The 19632-nt window shown below is 47.4% G+C and overlaps 1 protein-coding gene across 10 annotated transcripts in view; it reads left to right on the top strand.

Moving 5' to 3' along the window:
• Positions 1–2351: 2351 nt before the first annotated feature.
• Positions 2352–19632, top strand: part of INPP5B (inositol polyphosphate-5-phosphatase B) — a 37274-nt gene continuing 19993 nt past the window's right edge. Inside the window, exons 1-6 of one of the 10 annotated variants that reach the window (XM_008167090.4) lie at positions 3163–3302; positions 3632–3697; positions 4338–4417; positions 4883–4980; positions 5497–5526; positions 6302–6412. In XM_008167090.4, the coding sequence (XP_008165312.2) occupies positions 3641–3697; positions 4338–4417; positions 4883–4980; positions 5497–5526; positions 6302–6412 (376 nt within the window). In that variant the 5' untranslated portion in view covers positions 3163–3302; positions 3632–3640. Of the gene's footprint in view, positions 2533–3097; positions 3303–3631; positions 3698–4002; positions 4422–4454; positions 4779–4882; positions 4981–5496; positions 5527–6301; positions 6413–12036; positions 12122–17272; positions 17444–19632 lie in introns of those variants that run through there. The other 9 variants (XM_065577168.1, XM_042853972.2, XM_065577167.1 and 6 more) reach the window with 9 other exon arrangements.

Raw genomic sequence — 19632 nt, 5'->3', positions numbered from 1 at the left:
ATGTGTTTACAAACCCCAAAGGTGGGGGGTTTATTTGTTACGGACCTCAAAGGCTGGCTTATGACAAATCATAAGCAGGGCACTGCTTAGTGCTAATGGAAAAATTCAGACTGCTAACAACTGCCTTTGAGAGGAACAGATCCTGCCATCATTGTTTGGTGCAAACCTCAGCTGCTGGCAGGCCTTGAGCTGGCATAAATTACACACACAAACATCCCCTATGGCATTTTACAGATACTTTGTATAGTTTGCGATCCCCAGGCTAAGCTTTCCTTGCCGTCTGCCTCCTCCCTTCCCACTGTTGTGAGCTTCTGCTAAGGAGCTAGCGGGAGCCTGGGCTCTGGAGTAGCAGGTGTGCTTTTCTCCTACAGCCAGGAATGTTCCCGCCGTTCATTTATGGAACGAGTTGGGGCATTAGCTTAGAAGAGGGATATTCACACCATAATCGTTCCCCAAACCTGGAAGAGACGAAACATGAAATGGCATCACATTCTCAGGCTCCTGGAAAATGAAAAAACAGCTGCAGAATTGTAGGAATTCAGTGTCCCTCTAGGGCAGACGGAACAAAACATCTACAGCAGCCTACTGGCAAAACAAGTTTTTTTCCTAATATCCCTGACCCCTCTACTTCCACTCCAGCCTGGGCCGGCTCAGCAGGTGCTGCTGGGGGCCCAGCCATTCATTTATAACACTCTATACAATGCACCTAATTTCTTCAAATAAGAATTCCCCCCCCCCCAATAACATTAAGCAAATGGAGTATTTTGGCCAACCCCTTTCTACTCTCCCCCTCCACAAAGGCTGTCTCACAGGCATAGCTGGTGTAACCATTCTGTCTGCTCCAGCAGCAGCCCTCTTCTCTCCCATCTTAGCAGTGACTCGCCTCTGGTCAGATCCCTGTCCGTCAGACTGGCGATGGTCTCACATTTGTGTAATGCTCTAAGTCAGCAGCATCACACATGCTGAACATATAGAAACCACTGACGAATTAACCCCTCTAACCCATTTCACTCATGATGGGAGCATGGAAGGGAGGGTGTAGCCCCAGCCTCATAAGAGAATGCTCAGAACGAAGGCAGGTGTTTTGTTGCATAACTGCTTGGCCATGACAGATGCAGCTGGAACTCCATCGTGACAATTGTTAATTGAAGCCACGCTTTCCTGTCTTTAGTATGCAGAGGGTTTGGTTTCTTGGGTCTGGTCTACACTAGCAACTTATGTCAGTATAACTACATTGCCCGGGGGGAATCCACACCCCCGAGCAGCACTCTGTCCAGGGGAGGGCTTCTCCCATTGACACAGCTATGGCCTCTGGGGAGGTGGAGTTCCTGCGCCGATGGGGGGAAGCTCTCCTGTCTGCATAGGTTGCATCTTCAGTGAAGTGCTACAGTGGTGCTGCTGCATTGGTTCAGCTGCGCTACTGCAGGATTTTAAGTGTAGACAAGCCCTCGCTCTGGCACCTGCTCCCAGAGAGGCTCTGCAATGATTGATTTGCATAAGGAAGCAGATGCTTCACATTTTGCTCACACCAGCTGTGGCACAAGATGTTGCTGTATTTTAACCGGAAATGATTTGTTTTCAGTAAGATGCGGCTGAAGGAGATGGTCTTCTGAATTTTGCCATGAAATGAATCTTTCCAAGGCTTTGCTAGTCCTGGAGTCTCCTTTGCCCTGATTAAGATTTGTTTCAGAATGCTCTGTAGAAATGACATTTGCTTTAAGCAGAGATATTGCTCCCTTTAGGTCTGGTTTCTCCAAGCATGGGTACTCAGCACTTTCAGCAAATTCACAGGTTTCTTTGAGTCTTGGGTTTGGCACCCAAAATCACTAGTCAGTTTTGAAAATCTTCTCCAAACTCTCTAATCAAAGCAGGAAATAAAATATAAGAAAATACCTGGGGTTTGGAGGCTTGTTTATATTTAGTACCATGAAGGGAAAAAAAACATTTTGGGGGAAATTTTTTTGCTCTTGTTTTTAAAGGGGAAACTGTCTGGTAGTTTAGGCCCGATACCTGAGTTTTATTTTTTTTTAAAAAGCTTTTTGTGATGTTTGTTTATTTATGTATTTGTAATAATGGCTCTTAGTTTTAACCCTTCCCCTGCATTGTCTGAAATCCAACCATTGCTGCACTGGGCCAGTGCCTGAGACGCAGGAAGTGAAAGTGAGTCTCCTCTGGTTGTCCAAGGGGAAATGCAATCCTGGAGAAAAATCACGGTGATTATCTAATGACTCTAAAGCATTCTGATAACCCTGGGAAGGACAACGTATTTATTTATTCATACGTGGTCTGTAAGATGACATAATACATTGCTTGTTATGTAATTAAAGGGTTACATGTGGAGGGCTCAGTGCAGGACGGGAGCAGAAGGCAGCAGGAATGCTGGGAGTTGAAGGAAGACTGCTGATGTCAAATGGCAGCCTGCAGCCAGGTACCGTACAGTGCCCCGAGGGCTGGTCACCCGTCCCTGTGTGTGACAGGCACCACGGAGAGGTCAGGCTGGGAAAACATACGCAGAAAAGGGCTTGGCTCTAGGTAATTAACAGAGAAAATAAGGAAATAGCTTGAGAAAAGCAAGGGGCACAGGCATCAGCTAACCTGGTGCCACAGAAACACTGGACACAGCATGTGCCCCAGGTGCCAGCAGGTGATGGGACAGTGTTCTTAGAGAAAGGCTATGAACTGAAAAACCCATTTGCCATGATGTCCTGTTTGCTCCACTGAGTGAGAAAAACCTGCTGACGTGCCAGGAGAACTAGCTCCAAAAGGGAACAAAAATCCATCTGAAATCACTGCAGATTCCCCCCTGGGTCTGAGCACGGATCTGGCCAGTGTCTGGGAGACAGAACAAAGATCGGCCTGTTCCTTTGTGAGGTGAGGGTCTGGAACGCTGCTCCCATTCAAATCCATAGATATGGCCTGTCAGCTGCTCCTGCTTTGATGCCCAGATTCCTGATGTGGAGATCTGGGACACCAAGAAGGGGGAAGAGGCCAAAGCAGATGGAACAAGCCAGAGAGGAAGTGGGAAAGCAGCCAGGCTGGAGCGGGGTGGAGAGGAAGTGGGGAGGAGGCCTGCAGGAGAAGAGGGGGCTCTAGCTGCAGAGGGGGCCGGAGCTACGAGGAGTCTGGCAGCAGACATGATTTCAACATTCTTGTGACACAGTTTCAGAAAGTGGGTCTGGCTGAAGCTGCTTCAGGCGACTGCCGGAGCATCTGAGGTGGCGTGATCTCGTCTGCATCTCCAATCTGAGCCCTTAGCCGGAAGGAGGCAGCAGGGGAAGGATCTGGTACAAATACAGCAGCTGGTACGTATCTGATTTACATTGCAAAGTCTGCAGATAGCCATCGATTACCGGCCTGTATTCGGTACGCTGCCGGGTAACCTGGCTTGGTCTGTAGCGCAGACAGGGCCTCTGTTTCCCTGCCACAGGCTGGGGCTGAGTCACTCTGCCTGTGCTGATGCAACCCCGAGCCATGGTCAGATCAGTGTGTGCCACTCACTGACTGCACGGTTTAGTGCCCCAGTATCTTCATTGCTTGCACCACCTTGTGGCCTGCTTGTTGCAGAGCTGCATTAAATCAGCTTGGCCCGTTCACGTCCGTAATTCACTGACGGCAGCCCTTTGCGTTCCAGGCCTGAAGGATGGACCAGTCCGTTGCTATTCAGGAGACCCTGGCGGATGGACAGACCTGCCTGATCATATCCTTTGCACCAGCATTTCTTTGTAGAGAAGTGAACGTGGCATGGAATTACCAGGGAAATCACACTCCTTTGTCCCCTGTTTCTGCCCCTCAGAGTTACTGAGCATCAGTGGAGACAGGATCATTACCTGTAGGCCATCTGTGAATCCAAAACAACCTGTACATCCCAGTCCTTTTCATTGCACACTGGCCTGAGTGCTGTGCTAATAATATTGGGCCAAATTCTAGGGTCCCTAATTGATGCAAAAACCTTTCCCCCGACACCTTTCATCCGAAACACCAGTCATGCTTTACAACTCCGTGCGTGGCTGGGGCAGAGTGGAACTGGACCACTCCGCCCACCACCGCAGGTGGAAGAGAGTCTTTCTCGAGAGGCGAGTGACAATACACAATGGCCCAGGACAGAGCGTGGTGGGAGGATCCAGGGTTGAGCTGAAATGGCAGGAGGAATTTTAAGGCGGCAGAACACCTGGCTCCTAACTGATTCTGAATGGGAATGGAGGCTCCAGACAGGAAACCCAGAGGCTGAGCAGCCGGTGGCTGCTGCAGTCAAAGACGAGAGAGCTCAGCGTCCTGCCTTTCTGGCAGCTCTAGTGGATCTGTGTCTCTGTTGGCCATTCCTTGACCCTGAGCTGCATGCGGTACAGGGTATCCTGGCCGGTGAGGAGAGTGTGGAGAGCCGGCTTCTGGGCCTCGTGCGGACCCATGGAGAGCATGCGTAGGTGCTTGAGACAATGTCTGATGGGCCACTTATAGGGGGAAGGCAGGGTCCTCTGGCTGGCAGTCTCAGCAGGAAGCCCCAGAATTGAATGGCCCATGGAGAGTGCATGAACTCCCCTCCCACCCCAAAGGTGCTCGGTCCATGTTGGGGTTTGGCAAAGTAATGAGGGAAGGTCGTTTGCCCTGCCACTACCTGTTTTATGCCTGATCTGTATTTAATCAGAGGAGCCTAGACTCCAGGGCTGTTAGTCTGGTACCTTTCACCAGCAACTTGTATAAATTAATAAAAAAAACCCACCCTACTGGGTGCACTGGCAGGCACGGCGCAGGGACAGGAGCTGCAGGGGCTGTGCTAGCAGGTGAGTGTGGTGCTGGGATAGGAGGGTGTTGAACCAGGCTTGCAGGGAGCTCAGTGCTGATGCTGGAATGGAGGTGGCATTACCCCCCTGCGCTTTGCCTGCAGGATCTTCCTGTACACTCATCGGCGAATGGCTATAACAGCTGAGGATGTCTGCTTGGAGAGAGTTGTGCCGATCACAGAAGGATTTTCAGCAGAAGAAGGTAGAGCTGTCCTCTGCATCCTTCACTCACTTCCTGGAAGGAGGTTCTAGCTTCTTCTCCTCAGAGTTCAATCAGGTGCCATCTTTTCTTGGGGGTAGGCAAAGAGAGGATCTGTGTGTGGAACAGAATCTGGATTTTGTTGTACTGTTGCCTGAAATTTGGAAACTGGATCACCTTTTGCCTTGTTTTGCTGTAACTTTTAAACAGCTGAAGCCAGTGTAATTAATTAACATTCTCAGGAAAACAGGCTGCATTGGACCCCATGGAACCCAAGTCCCAAATTATCCTCCGCACCCCCAGATCTGGCAAGAGGAGAGCTTAGAGTTACCTAATAATACTCATGGCCTCCTATCCTTTCTGATTTCTTCTGCCTCCCTTTCTGTCCCTTATCAAAGAGTGCTCAGGGTAGGTCTGTCTGTCTGAGCTATTTATGAAGTAGTATCCCTGGATAGTAGCAGCGTGACCCAGGCACCACTTGCCAGGTTTTCTAATGGAATTGCTTTTCTCTTTTGACAGTTACACCTGACAGTGACCTTCATATCATTGGTGAGTCTCTTCTGTTGCTATGATTCCCACGAGGTACAAGAAAGATTCCCATATACTGAGGTTACAAGCTCTGTATGAACCATTATTCCGCGATTTTTGGTTTGTGGAGTTTGCTCAGGGTTGCTTATGGAATGTCTGGGGCTGAGCTGTTCCGAATTGGACACACTCTGTGCAGTGATGGAGTCTTGTCTTGCTATTATTGGATAGTTTATAAATCTGGACACTATTACTAGTTAACCAGTGTATTGCCAAACCAATCATTTGGCTAAATGATTCCGGATTGTTGCTAAAAGATGAGTTCTAGTCGGTATCCCTAGCGTTCACTGGAGTATCCGCTGGATACTGTTATTGTTTATTTAAATTGTAAAAGCCCCCAAAATGTGTTAAGTGCTGTTCAAATGCAACTGTATTTCAGTGGCGTGGGTAGGGATTTCTTGTCTAATGTTTCTGTTAGTTTAAGTTTATAAAAATGTTTTGGGATTAGTTGGGCTGAAAGGGACAAGAGGAATAATAATGATGATTATTTACAAATCCTATTGAAAAATAAAAGAAATTCATCCAAATACAGGAAACTGAAAGAGGTGATGAAGCTGATTTCTTTCCTCACAGCTGGCGTGGTTTTCTACTAATTTGAGTACTGCGGCTGTGGAGGCATGTCCAGTGCTGGCGTGGCTTTTGTGTGCATGCAGCACCTAAAGTAGTGTTTAGAAATCGTAAGTGTCTTCTCCAAACTTAGCAGCATTAATTCCAACTCTCCTCTTCCCGCCATGTGTAGGTTCTGATGTGACTGTCCAGATAAGCTCGGAAGATGCTCAGCTGGTGGTGCGATTGCCTTTTGGGTCCCATACACGCACGTTCCTACAGGAGATCAGCAAGTGCCACCCAGGTACAACCCTCTGTCATATACATGTTGAAGTTAATCCATAGGTTGGTACAGATGCTGCAGACGAAGGAGGAAGTCTAGATTAGGGTTTTGTCTTTGTATCGTGTTTTCTCTCATCGTAGGAGGAATGTCAATTCCAGTATCCCTGTTGCTGCCACTTGCATTTACACAGCTAGCTTACAGGCCTCCAGATGTACTAACCTTTAAAATCCATCACTCTGGTCTGTCATGAACTGGCTCAGCAGAGATGCCTGAGCTTTGCCTCAATAGCAAGTAGGAATAGTATCTGTATTGTAGTCTCGCTTGGGTGCTCCACTCATGGAGCAGGGAAGTAAAATGTAGCCTAGAATCAATCCTCAAGACACTAAATCTGAAGCTGTGACTTGTGCTAATGCTATAAGAGATCACAGAGAGCTGGTTCCAGGGAGGCAGCAACTGTTGGATACTCCTGTTCCCCACTCTGTCCTCCTCCCCTTAAAGACTAAGGCCTGGTCTACACTTAAAACTTAGGTCAACATAGCTACTACAGTTCTCAGGGATGTGAACAATCCACAGCCCGGACTGCTGTAGCTACATGAACTTAACCCCCCGTGTCGATGCAGCTAAGTCACAGAACAATGCTTCCGTTGACCTAGCTATTGTCACTCGGGGAGGTGGAGTTCCTACAGCAATGGCAAAACCCCTTTCATCATTGTAGCCTGCGTCAACACTCCAGGGTTATACCGGCATAGCTATGGTGCCTAGCTATGCTGCTAGAGTCCCCATAGTAGAGACGTGACCTAAGCTGTATCACAGTTGCCATCTTTCCATGTGGGACTCCCTCCTGTGATCAGCCATGTTGGGCAGAAGGATTGGTGGTTCGTTCTCAGTTCTGCCCTAGGGGAGTACTATTGTGCTGTTAAACAATTTCAATGTTTCACCCTGAGGTGGCTACCGTTCAGTGGTGGGTGCAGTGATCCCTGTGTATGGACTTTCTCTTGGCATAGGTTTAGGTGTATAGAGCACTTTGAGATCCTTTGACTTGAGATGAAAGACACTAGAGGCATGTAAGATGTTTATATATTTAAAATCACAATGTTAAAAATATTGTGTGGTGTTCCCTCCATCACTCCAGCCCAGGGAATGGTTAGGACTCTCGGTATGCCTACCCAGAGCCTCATCAGCTTCCTCTAGACCAACAGAGACTATACCAGCATAGCTCAGCATCGTTGCTGTGTCGGCATAAGCCCATAGACTGTGTCTATATTGACAGAAGGGTTTTTGAATGGTGGTGTAGGAATACCACCTCCCTGAGAAATGGTTGCTAGCTTGACAGAAGCATTCTGCTGTCGACCGAGCTCCATCTACACTGTCAGTTAGGGTTCACACCCTTCATTGATGTCGCTATGTTGACCTAAAATTTAAGTGTAGATCAGGTGTTGGAGCCAGCAGAGCCCTAGTCACAGGCTGGTCCAAGAATGCTTCTTGGGAAGGACTCTCTATGGCCTGTTGGAGACCTGATTTCCTCTACGCCCAAGCGGGATGTTCCCATTTCTCTTTGGGGAGAGGCTATTACTCAGTAAATTGATACATTTAAAAAATGAATGTATCTCTGCACAAAGTCCTATCTCTGCAGAGCAAGCGGCCAGGCTGGCTGGGGAGGAGCCTGGTCATGCCTGGGGCATCGTTTCTCACAACGGCAGAAGTACAAATTGCTCCCCACCGTGGAGCTCACCGCTGTTGAACACAGGCTGTCTCTAGTCAGCTTGCTTAGGGTTAGGGTTAAGAACATAAGAGCATTCTTGAGTGCTCCTTTAGCATCTTGATCGTCCAGTAGCCCCACTGCTTGTTTAGCAGGCTTCCTGCTTCTGATGTACTTAAAAAAAAATGTTGCTATTACTTTTTAACACAGTATTTCAGTGTACTTGGGATTCTTTGTCACAAATATAGAATCTTAAAATAGTAGCATAGTCTGACAGAGCAGTGGATGGGAGTTACAGGCTCTGTGCAAAGTGGTGGAGGCTAACTTATGAAAGTGTCGCCACAGGGAATTAGACTTTTATAGTGCCCTGGTTACGCTGAGTTTACGGCTGGCATTGTGAAATACAACTGAATAAAACCTGTCAGTGGTAGTCCGGGCTTAAACGTAACTGTAAAACTAGCTGTTCTTCAAATTATATTTTGACACTTCATTTGCCAGAGTTTATGCTCCTTTCTATTTTCCTCACTAGAATTTAACTTCCACTTTTTAAAGGGTGCCTTTTTGTCTCTCACTGCTTTTTTTACTTTGTTGTTTAGCCACGGTGGCGCTTTTTGGTTCTCTTACTATGTTTTTTAATTTGGGGGTATACATTCAAGTTGAGCCTCTATTATGGTGTTTTTTAAAAATTTTCCATACAGCTTGCAGGGATTTCACTTTTAGCACTGTACCTTCTAATTTCTGTCTAACTAACTTCCTCATTTTTGTGTAGTTCCCCTTTCTGAAATTAAATGCTACAGTCTTGGGCCGCTGTGGTGTTTTCCCCGCCACCGGGATGTTAAATTTAAATATATTATGGTCACTATTACCAAGTGGTCCAGCTATGTTCACCTCTTGGACCAGATCCTGTGCTCCACTTAGGACTAAATCAAGAATTGCCTCTACTCTTGTGGGTTCCAGGACTAGCTGCTCCAAGAAGCAATCATTTAAGGTGTCAAGAAACTTTATCTCTACATCCTGTCCTGAGGTGACATGTACCCAGTCAATATGGGGATAGTTGAAATCCCCCATTATTATTGATTTTTTTTATTTTAATAGCCTCTCTAATCTCCCTGAGCCTTTCACAGTCACTATTACCATCCTGGTCAGGTGGTCAGTAATATATCCCTACTGCTATATTCATATTATTAGAGCATGGAATTACTATCCATAGCGATTCTATGGTACAGTTTGGTTCATTTAAGATTTTTACTTCATTTGATTCTACGCTTTCTTTCACATATAGTGCCATTCCCCCACCAGCATGACCTGTTCTGTCCTTCCGATATGTTTTGTACCCTGGTATTACTGTGTCCCATTAATTATCCTCATTCCACCACGTTTCTGTGATACTTATTATATCAATATCCTCTAGAGGCACTCTAGTTCACCCATCTAATTAGTTAGACTTCTAGCATTTGTATATAAGCACTTTAAAAACATGTCACTTTTTAGCTGTCTGCCATTACATGATGTAATTGAATGGGAATCTTTTTCATTTGACTGTTTCTCATCAGATCCTACCCATATTTTATCAACTTCCATCCTCTCCTCCTTACTAGGACATAGAGAATCTCCATTAATAGATCTTCCCCTAAGAAATGTCACTATCCGAACCATGTGCTCTGTCGGCTTTCCCCCAGCCCTTCATTTAAAAACTGCTCTATGACCTTTTTAATTTTAAGTGCCAATCTGGTTCCATTTTGGTTTAGGTGGAACCTATCCTTCCTGTATAGGCTCCCCCTTTCCCAAAAGTTTCCCCAGTTCCTAATAAATCTAAACCCCTTCTCCCTACACCATCATCTCATCCACACATTGAGAGCCTGCAGTTCTGCCTATCTAATTGGCCTTGTGCATGGAACTGGAAACATTTCAGAGAACGGTACCATGGAGCGCCTGAACTTCAATCTCTTACCTAGCAGCCTAAATTTGACCTCTCTCCTATCCTTCCCTATGTCATTGGTACCTACATGTCCCACAACCACTGGCTCCTCCCCAGCACTACACATAAGTTTATCTAGATGTCTCGAGAGATCCACAACGTTTGCACCAGGCAGGCAAGTCACCATGCGGTTCTCCCAGTCATCACAAACCCAGCTATGTTGCTAATGATTGAATCTCCCATAACTATTACCTGTCTCTTCCTAATAACTGGAGTTCCCTCCCCTGGAATAACTATCATTCTTCAATGGACAATAATTGTGTCTTGAGATGTAAAGAACAATGTAGCCATGCAGGGAATGTCAAGGGAGCAGGAAAGGTAAAATGGCAGCAGGAATGGCTTCTAGGGTTTAAATAATTGGATCCTGTATATTGAGATCTGGTATAGCAGGGATATTAGGTTATGAAGGTTGGCATGACTGCTCAGGGTCTGATTGGGTCTAAGGAAAGATTAATGGCATTTTGGGCGCAGATGGTGCTAGGTGTGTGAGGGATACTAGGGAAGCCAGGAGTACTAAGGGCTGATCCGATTTGCCATTGACTTCAAGGGCAGTTGAATTGGACCCTAAGTGAGTTTCATGGTTATTTAATGCTAGTTAATGTGCAACCTGCATAGGATAGTGTTATATGTTTACTGTCACAGGTACGGCTGGAAGCGCTCTAATAATGAGCAGTTAATATCTGCACCAAGTAAGAGCCCTTTGGCTATTTTTCTCAAGATGGGAGTCTTTAGGAGTGCATGTCTGTGCACATGGGTTTCAGGCAGTATATACTTAACCTGCACAGCTAATTCTTGGGAATCCTGCTACGGTTCGATTATTTATAGAGCAGAGGCCACTGGGGTCCCTGCAAGTCCCTGCTGTGGACTGATGCTGGCTCCTTCAGGTACAGTATTTGTTAATGCCCTCTGTGCGCCAGGTCTGACTGCCCTCCTGTGGATACAGCCTGGGGGCCCCAACACCATTTGGGTCCCTGGCTCAGCTTCCTCAGCAGGGACCCAGGTCACCAAGGGCTGCTGTCGGGCAAGGTGAGGAAAAGTGGGGGCTCAAACAGACAGCCTGGCACGGGCGCCCTGTGGTGCGTTGGCTGGTGTGGATGGTGCGGGGGGCCTGGCGGGGAGAGCCTGGCACAGGCGCTCTGACGTGTGTTGGCTGGTGCGGGGGGAGCATGGCATGGGCACCTATCCCTGAGGTGTGCTGGCTGGCACAGGCACCCTGAGGTGTGCTGGCTGGTGCGGGGGGAGCCTGGCATGGGCACCTATCCCTGAGGTGTGCTGGCTGGTGTGGGCGGAGCCTGGCATGGGCACCTATCCCTGAGGTGTGCTGGCTGGTGCGGGGGGAGCCTGGCATGGGCACCTATCCCTGAGGTGGTGGCTGGCACAGGCACCCTGTGGTGTGCTGGCTGGCATGGATGGCACAAAGGGCGCGGGCAGCCTGGCGCGGGCGCTCTGAGGCGCGCTGGCTGGTATGGGCGGAGCCTGGCACGGGCGCTCTGCGGGACGCTGGCTGGCACGGAGGGCGCGGCAGCGTTCCACGGGCACGGCGGGGACTGGGAGCGGAGTGGGGAGGCGTCATGGGTGTGAAGGGGAAATGGCGGGTTTTTGGAGGGAGGTGATTGGCAGAGACAGGGGCGGTGCTTGGTGATTGGAGGAGGCGATGGCCGGAGGAGGTGCTTGGTGATTGGAGGGGGGGCCTGGAGGAGCTGCTTGGTGATTGGAGGGGGCGGGGTTAGGAGGAGCTGCTTGGCGATTGGAGGGGGGGCCTGGAGGAGGAGCTTGGTGATTGGAGGGGGGCCCTGGAGGAGGAGCTTGGTGATTGGAGGGGCGGGGCTAGGAGGAGCTGCTTGGTGATTGGAGGGGGGGCCTGGAGGAGGAGCTTGATGATTGGAGGGGGGCCCTGGAGGAGGAGCTTGGTGATTGGAGGGGCGGGGCTAGGAGGAGCTGCTTGGTGATTGGAGGGGGCGGGGCTAGAAGGAGTTGCTTGGTGATTGGAGGGGGCGGGGCCCGCAGGAGGCTGAGCTGAGGGCCATGGCCGCGGCCGGGTGGCTCGGCGGAGGTAGGGGCCGGGGCCGGGGCCGGGGCCGGGGGCGGTTGGAGGCTCAGGGATTGGGGCGGGGGCGGATGCCCCGGGGGTTGCCGGGCTGGAGGTGGAAGCGGCCGCGGCCGGGCGGGGGGGGGGGGAGGTGGGTGCCGGATGGGGGCGGGGTGCTGGGGACAGTGGGGGTCGGGGGCGCCTGGGGGGCGGCAGTTCTGGGTGGGGGCCGGTTCTGGGTGGGGGTCGGGGGTCGGTCCCTGTCTCTCTGCCCCAGTCAGGCTGTGAACTCTGTAATCCCTACCCCAGCAGGTCTCCTTCCCCTGTCCCCCTGAGGCTCCGTTCTGTTTCACTGAATCCCCTGCAGCTTCAGTGGGGTGCAGGATTCCTCTCCCCTTCTCATCTAAAACAGGGAATGGTCTTGCTGTGTGGTGCTTAGGCAGGCCCTGCACCCCACTTCAGAAGCAGCTTGCAGTGCCAGGCAAGGGGTGCCTATATAAACAGCTGTCATGCCCTAACCCAGAGGCGTCTGCATCTCGGTCCTGCACAGAGGGGCAACTCCCTGGATAAAGAGCAATTGTGGCTGTTGCTTAGTTAAGGGGCAGCATCTCTTTGCAACATCTAATGTACCCACCCCAGAAGTGGCTGCATCTGTGTGCTGGATGAAGTAATCCCCGTCAAGAGTTTGGGGAGCCTTCAGGAAGGAAGGCGCTGTTTTGTGTCTTTATGATGTATTAATAAAATGCCACTAGAGAATGCTCTGGGCATGAAGATGCACATGTGGTTAATGGTTCATGGATCATTGTAATAAGGCTGATAAAACAAATTCAGAATGAAACTTGTACAGGCACTAGTGCACAGCCAGCGTGTGTCTGAATAAATCTTATTAAAGAACCTGCTGATGAAGTGAATTACCACTTGAAATATATATATCAGCCTTCTAAAATTCAAACTGTTGTAATAGGTATAAGATATTCGAAACTGTGTGGTTCGCTCAGGGCTGCTGTCACACCCAATGTGTGTGGTGATTGCACAACAGTCAGATAAGCAAACAGCCAGATCTCTCACTGTTTGAAAATATATAAAAACCTCTGAAGTTGCAGTCTGAGATCAGTGTAATACACTCAAAACCCAAGATATCCATGCTCATCTTATAAGATGCATGTTGTGCTCTCTTTGCATCCTTTCTGGATTACAGCCTATCCAGGTGCATGTTGTTTTATTTCCCCTGGTTGTCAATATGCTACCAGTGACTGACATTAAATCTTCCTAGACCTGTGTACGGTTTCAGAAATTATTCTGAAGTTCAGAATGGGAAACCCTGGTTCAGCACAGACAGAAACGATAGGACCTCCTGTTATGTGTAATAGAAGGCCTTAGTTTGTCAGGTATGTGTACAGTACCTATTACTGCATTACCTAGGTCACAGTGCATAGCCATGTGTCTAACACAAGTCTACCAAAGAGATGTTTTGTAGGGATTTTTTCATAGGAGACATGGGCCCTAATCATATTGCCTCTGTTAGTTATGTAGTGGTGTTGACTTCCTGTGTGTCAATTTGAATACATCCCTGTATACACAGATGCTGGAAGGTCCGCCCTTTGGACCTTGGATTTGAATTTGCAACAGGTTACAGATAAAATAAGTTTGATTTTCCTAAATCCTTGTAGATATTTATTTGCAACATAGAAGTACCGTTGTCTGGCAAGTTTTCTGTTGTCTGTCAGTGCAGAGGCCAAGCAGAAGAGTAACAGGCTCATATAGGTCAGCACGGAGGTGCTTTTGCAGAATTAGTAGAGGAACCACAGCCCACTTCTAGCTCAAGGCGTTGCTTAAATAAGCATGTAAAACCCTCAGAGTGCCTCCTTCAATTAGTGTCAAACCTTGAAATGAAGCCTGTGACTTGCCACCGGAGGCAGTTTCAGCTCGATTAGCGCAGTATTTTAGTGTACTTGGGATTCTTTGTCACAAATATAGACTCTTAAAATATTAGTCTGACAGAGCAGTGGATGGGAGTTACAGGCTCTGTGCAAAGTGGTGGAGGCTAACTTATGAAAGTGTCGCCACAGGGAATTAGACTTTTATAGGGCTCTGGTTATGCTGAGTTTACGACTGGTATTGTGAAGTACAACTGAATAAAACCTGTCAGTGGTAGTCCGTGCTTAAACGTAACTGTAAAGAAGGAGGGAACTGGATTTGTGCCAGCTTGCCCTTTGTATAAAGGGAGCCTGGGTAGAGTGGGCTTTTAAAACAAACAAAAAAGTGACCAACCCCACTGCCAGCTCATGCGGCTTTTTCCTTTGTGTTTTTTCTATTGTATCCTGATAGCAAGACAAGACACCTTTGGAGATGCCTCTTGACAGAGACTGAGGCCAGGCCTACGTTTGGAAGGCTTTGCCAACAGAATTGTATTGATATACAAGACCAGCAAAGCGCTTCTAGTGTGGACACAACATATATTGGCAAAACCGTGCCTTTGCCAGTATAGCTCAGTTTTGCTGGTATAACTGTGTCTATACTAGTGACTTTTGTGACCAGTGTAGCTGTGCTGGCAAATCACACCTCGTCATGCACCTGACATAGCTATGCCAGCAAAAGTTTTTAGACCTTGGGCATAGACCTGGCCCAAGAGGGGGTTGTTAGTTCTTGAAACTCTTTACCCTTCAGTACCTCTCCTTTGAGGTTATGGGTTTCTATCTTCCCAAGGACATCTGCTGGAAGTTATCCAGACCACAGAGATTGTTAATAGAAACAAGATTTATTAAAAACAGAGAGAAAATAGAATTAAAAGAAAAACTGTTTTCTTAACTCATTTAGATTGACACTTCTCATAAGCTAAACTAAATACGGCTTTCTCAGCTGGTACAGAAGAAAAAGAAAAGCAAATAGCAATTCTCTCTGAACATGCTGTGGTCCGTTTATCAGCATCCTGATACTGTCTCCCTTGCTGTGTCCTGGATTCTCTTTGCAAGTCCCTGCAACTCGGTCAGCTTGCATGTTGAGAGGTGCCTCTCCTGGTCATTTTTGTGTCCGAGGTGTTAGAGTCTATTAAGCCATTAGGGTAAGGCTTCCTTAACATTTACACAAGAGTCTTTTATCAGAACTCCTGGCTGGGAGAATGGTCAAATGACTATTATCTCCTAGAGAGACAAGGTGGGCGAGGTAATATCTTGTATTGGACCAACTTCTGTTGGTGAGAGAGACAAGCTTTTAAGATACACAGAGCTCTTCCTGAGGTCTGGGAAAGGTACTCATAGTGTCACTGCTAAATACAAGATTGAATGGAGTCTAGCATGAGTAGCTAGCACATATTCTAAGCGAAAATTCAAGGTGAGGTGGTCTGTTAACACCCCGGTAATCATTGGACAATAAGGGGGGGTTGTGGGTTACAGATTATTGTAATAAGCCATAAATCCATTGTCTCCATTCATTCCATGATGCTTAGTGTGTAGGAAAGTTATGAATTTAAGTTCCCAGGCTTGTCTTTTGAAGGTGTTGTGCAGGTTTCCTTTGAGGATGAGGACTGAGAAGTCAGATATAGAGTGATCACTTTGTGAAAAGTGTGCACCCACAGATGATATGGTGGTTTTGCTTTTTATCATTTTCCTGTGTGAGTTCATTCGAGAGCATAGTGATTGGTTTCACCCACATAGTTGTTACTGGGGCACATAATGCACTGGATGAGGTACACCACACGTTTTGATAGGCATATATAGGACCCATGGATCTTGAAAGGTGTGTTGGGGGGTGTTGTTCATTGGGTCTGTAGGTTTTATATCTGTTGTTCTAGCAGAGTCTGGTGCCGCTTTGAGTTGGTGTGTGCTGGTCTGTGGGGAGCTTGCTTCCGATGATGAGGTTGGGGGGGTTGTTTGAAAGTCAGAAGAGACGGTTCAGGAAATATTTTTTTCAGGATGGGGTCCCCACTAAAATGGGTTGTAGTTGTTTGATGATACCCCATATGGGTTTCAGTGTGGGGTGGTAGGTGGCAACTCAGGGTGTATGGTTGGAGTGGGTTTTCTGTATTTCAATATTGAAGCCTGTAAAAGTCTGAAGTTTAAAACACTTTCACCTTAAGGCCTGACATGGAAAGACCTTGCACGTATATTTGAGAGAAGCATCTCCGTGTTTAACACTTCACAACCACAGCTGTTTTGCAAATACATTCTTGTGGTATCTCTGAAGCATAGCAACATAGTATCTCCATTTGTGTGAATTAAGCCCCTCAGCAGGATGCTGAATTCTCAGAGTGGGTGATTGGCCTTTGACCAAGTTGCTGTTTCAAGGCTTCCCTGTGTTGTTTTTGTCATCCAGATCTAACAATTGCTTTTGTCCCCCACCCCCGATGGCTAATGGCTGGGGCAGTGGAGAACATGAATATAGAAGATGCATATTGACTGTTTAGCTGGGCAAGGGCCTTATGTGCCCTCTGCCAGCCACGGTGCAGGAGGTGGCTTCCGGTGAATTTATGCAGAAGGCAGGAAGGGGAGACTGTGACTCCATCTGACTTGCACCTTAGAATTCTGCTTTGTTTGGATCAGGAGTAATTACAGCCTCTGGTGCAGGTACAGTCCAACTGGAACAGTTCAGCTGTTCATAGCTGCTGGGGGAGGATTTCTAAAGGGAATGCTGGTGGTGTGCTTTATGCCTCTTCATTTGCCAGCCTGGTTATGCTGCTCTAACAACCTGACTAACCTTGGATTTTTACTAAGCAAGGCTCACTCGTTATCCTTTCTCAGTTGGAGCTGGAGAGACTGCTCGGGTCTCCTTTGCTACACTGGGTCCTTTGTAATCCAAAGGATGTGTTAGCTGAGTCATATAACTGTTCGCAATTGATAAAGCTAATTTGATTTGATCTGCAGAGGTCCAAGCTTAGGATATCAAATAGATTTTTGTGGTCTGCCATGGGACAGTGCTTTAATGTATCTTTACAACCTTTTAATAGGAAAGGCCTAATTAGCTGTTAAATCCATTTAGCTGCAAATCCTGTTTACAGTTTGGGCCATGCACACTCTGCTTGTACTGAGTTCACAAAGCATCTTTATTTTTGTGCCTGGTCTTATTTTAACAGTTAATTTTTTCCCTCAAGACTCTGTATGTGTTCTAGCTTATCATAGCTTCAATTTCTTGCCCCATCTAGCTAGAACCATCCTTAGATTTTTTTTTTCCTAAGTCCAGCTATCTGGCCAAACATACGGTGACGGATTCCCCCCGGAGTGTCACCTGGATCTGGGGTACCACTGAGTCTGCCTGACCCACCAGCCTAGGTTCCCTTTATACTGTACTACTGTGACCCCTGCCAAGCCCTCTCCCAGGCTCCTGTCTGCATCTTCACCAGCACACATATAGGTACGGACACACCCAGCTGCAGAAACATACAGATGCTTTAATCAGCTCTGCATGGGAAGGCTTCATCTAAGGAACTGTCCAGTTACTCAAGTGCACCCCCTCCTCTGGAAGGTAAACCCAAAATTATACCGTCTTGTGTTGCACAGAGAACTGTACAGTGTAAGCTCATGAAATTCACCCCCTCCCTCAATGTGGAGAGGAATATACACAGCTTTCTGCCCCCGTTTATGACTCCCACACACTCTTTTTAGACAAAGCAAAAATAAGTTTATTAATTACAAAAGATAGATTTTTAAATGATTATAAGAGATAGCAAACAGATCAAAGCAGATTACTTAGCAAATAAACAAAAACGCAGACTAAACTTAATATATTAAAAAGATTGGATATGCGTAGCAACTTCTCACCCTAAATGATGATTTAAGCCGTTTACAGGGATTCTTAAGGGATCAGCTGCCCTTGCTTGAAGCTTAAAAACCCCAGGTATTCCTTTCACAGACTAGAAATCCCTCTAGTCTCGGTCCATCCCTTCTCCCCCAGTCCAGTCCTTGTTCCTCAGGTATTTCCAAGAGTCTCTTTGGGTGGGGAGTCGGTGAAGAACCACAGTGATGTCACTCCCCTGCCTTAGATAGCTTTTGCATATGGCGGGAAACCGTTGTCTCCCAGCTTGGTTCCCATGCCCAGTCAGTGGAAAAACACTGGCATTTCAAGATGGAGTCCAGTACCAGGTGACTTGGGCATATGTCCCTATAGAGTCACAGCAGCCATGACTTGGAAGCTGTTTGTAGCCTCCTCAGGAAGGCTCCCCGGGGGGAGATTAGCTTCTTCTAAGACCTATTGTTCTCCCTAATGCATTCCCCAGGTGTAAAACAAATTTGTAATAGATGCATAGACAATATTCCTAACTTCAGATACCAAAATTATACAAATAAGATAATCATATTCAGTAAATCATAAACTTTTCAGTGGATTCTTCCTTGGCTCCATGCAGCAGATGTGCCAGTGTTTTCTGTCTAGCTTCAAATGTGATAAAATGTCTTGGATTGTGTTTAAAAAAATCCCAAGTGGGTGAATGCACTGTAGATCTAGGTTGGTCTGATTTGAGGCAAAACAGAAGAGAGAGCTGCCCCCTGGGCAAGCTGCTAATGATCATTCTGGGTTTATTCTTTACAATCCACCTCTACCCAGATATAACGCGGCCCGATAGAACATGAATTCGGATATGATGCGGTAAAGCAGCGCTCCGGGGGGGTGGGGCTGCGCACTCCAGCGGATCAAAGCAAGTTCGATATAACGCGGTTTCACCTATAACGCAGTAAGATTTTGTGGCTCCTGAGGACAGCGTTATATCAGGGTAGAGGTGTAATTTCCTGATGAAATAGGCAAAGGGGACTGGCACAGCATCTGTCTGTTTTGGCATGTGTCCTAACAAGGCCAGTTTCCTCCAGTGGATTGTTCCTCAAGATAGAGGAAAACAGCCTCTCCCCCCCCCCCCCCCCCCCCGGCTGTTTTAGTGTGCAGCAGACTCTGCTCCCTCAGAAGCATTGGCATTTGCACAGCTCAGTCAGTATAAATGCACTCTACAGAACGGGAGCTGATCTCCAAGCAACTCAGCCTTGCGCAGCAGAACAGTGGTGCTGATATGGCTTCCATCCTAATGGATCCCAAAGTATTTTTTGGCATTCCTGCCGTAAGACTCTGGGCATGATTGTGTTTAGAGAGAGTGAGCGATCACCTTGCTCCTCAGTTTATGGGGAATTTCATCAATTTATGGGGGAAAGGTGGCAGCTGTTCAATTCCATGTCGCCTCACGATCTCAGAGGCTGGTACAGAAGTGGCAGTTTTATTCCAGATCTCAGGAATTCCTTTTTTCTGGATTAGAGCCCAGCATTCAAAGGAAGGCTTAGTTTATTTCAGGTAAACAAGGGCAGCAGGATAGAGATTGGAAGTACTTGTTGCTTTATCCTGCTAATCTGAGGCTATGTGTACGTTACTGCCTATGTTGGCAAAATTTATATCACTCAGGAGTGTGAATATTCCACCCCCCGAGTGACATAAGTTATGCTGACATAAGCAGTCGTGTGCACAGTACTATGTTGATGGGAGACATAGCTTATTCCTAAGGCTACGATTTGATCACGGAGGTCGTGGAAGTCACGAAATCTGTGACTTCTGCAGACCTCCGTGAC

The sequence above is a fragment of the Chrysemys picta genome, chromosome 23 (genome assembly GCF_011386835.1).
Source record: "Chrysemys picta bellii isolate R12L10 chromosome 23, ASM1138683v2, whole genome shotgun sequence".
Classification (NCBI taxonomy): Eukaryota; Metazoa; Chordata; order Testudines; family Emydidae; genus Chrysemys; species Chrysemys picta.
Note: the sequence above shows the minus strand (reverse complement) of the source record. Positions and strands in the feature narration are given on the sequence as shown.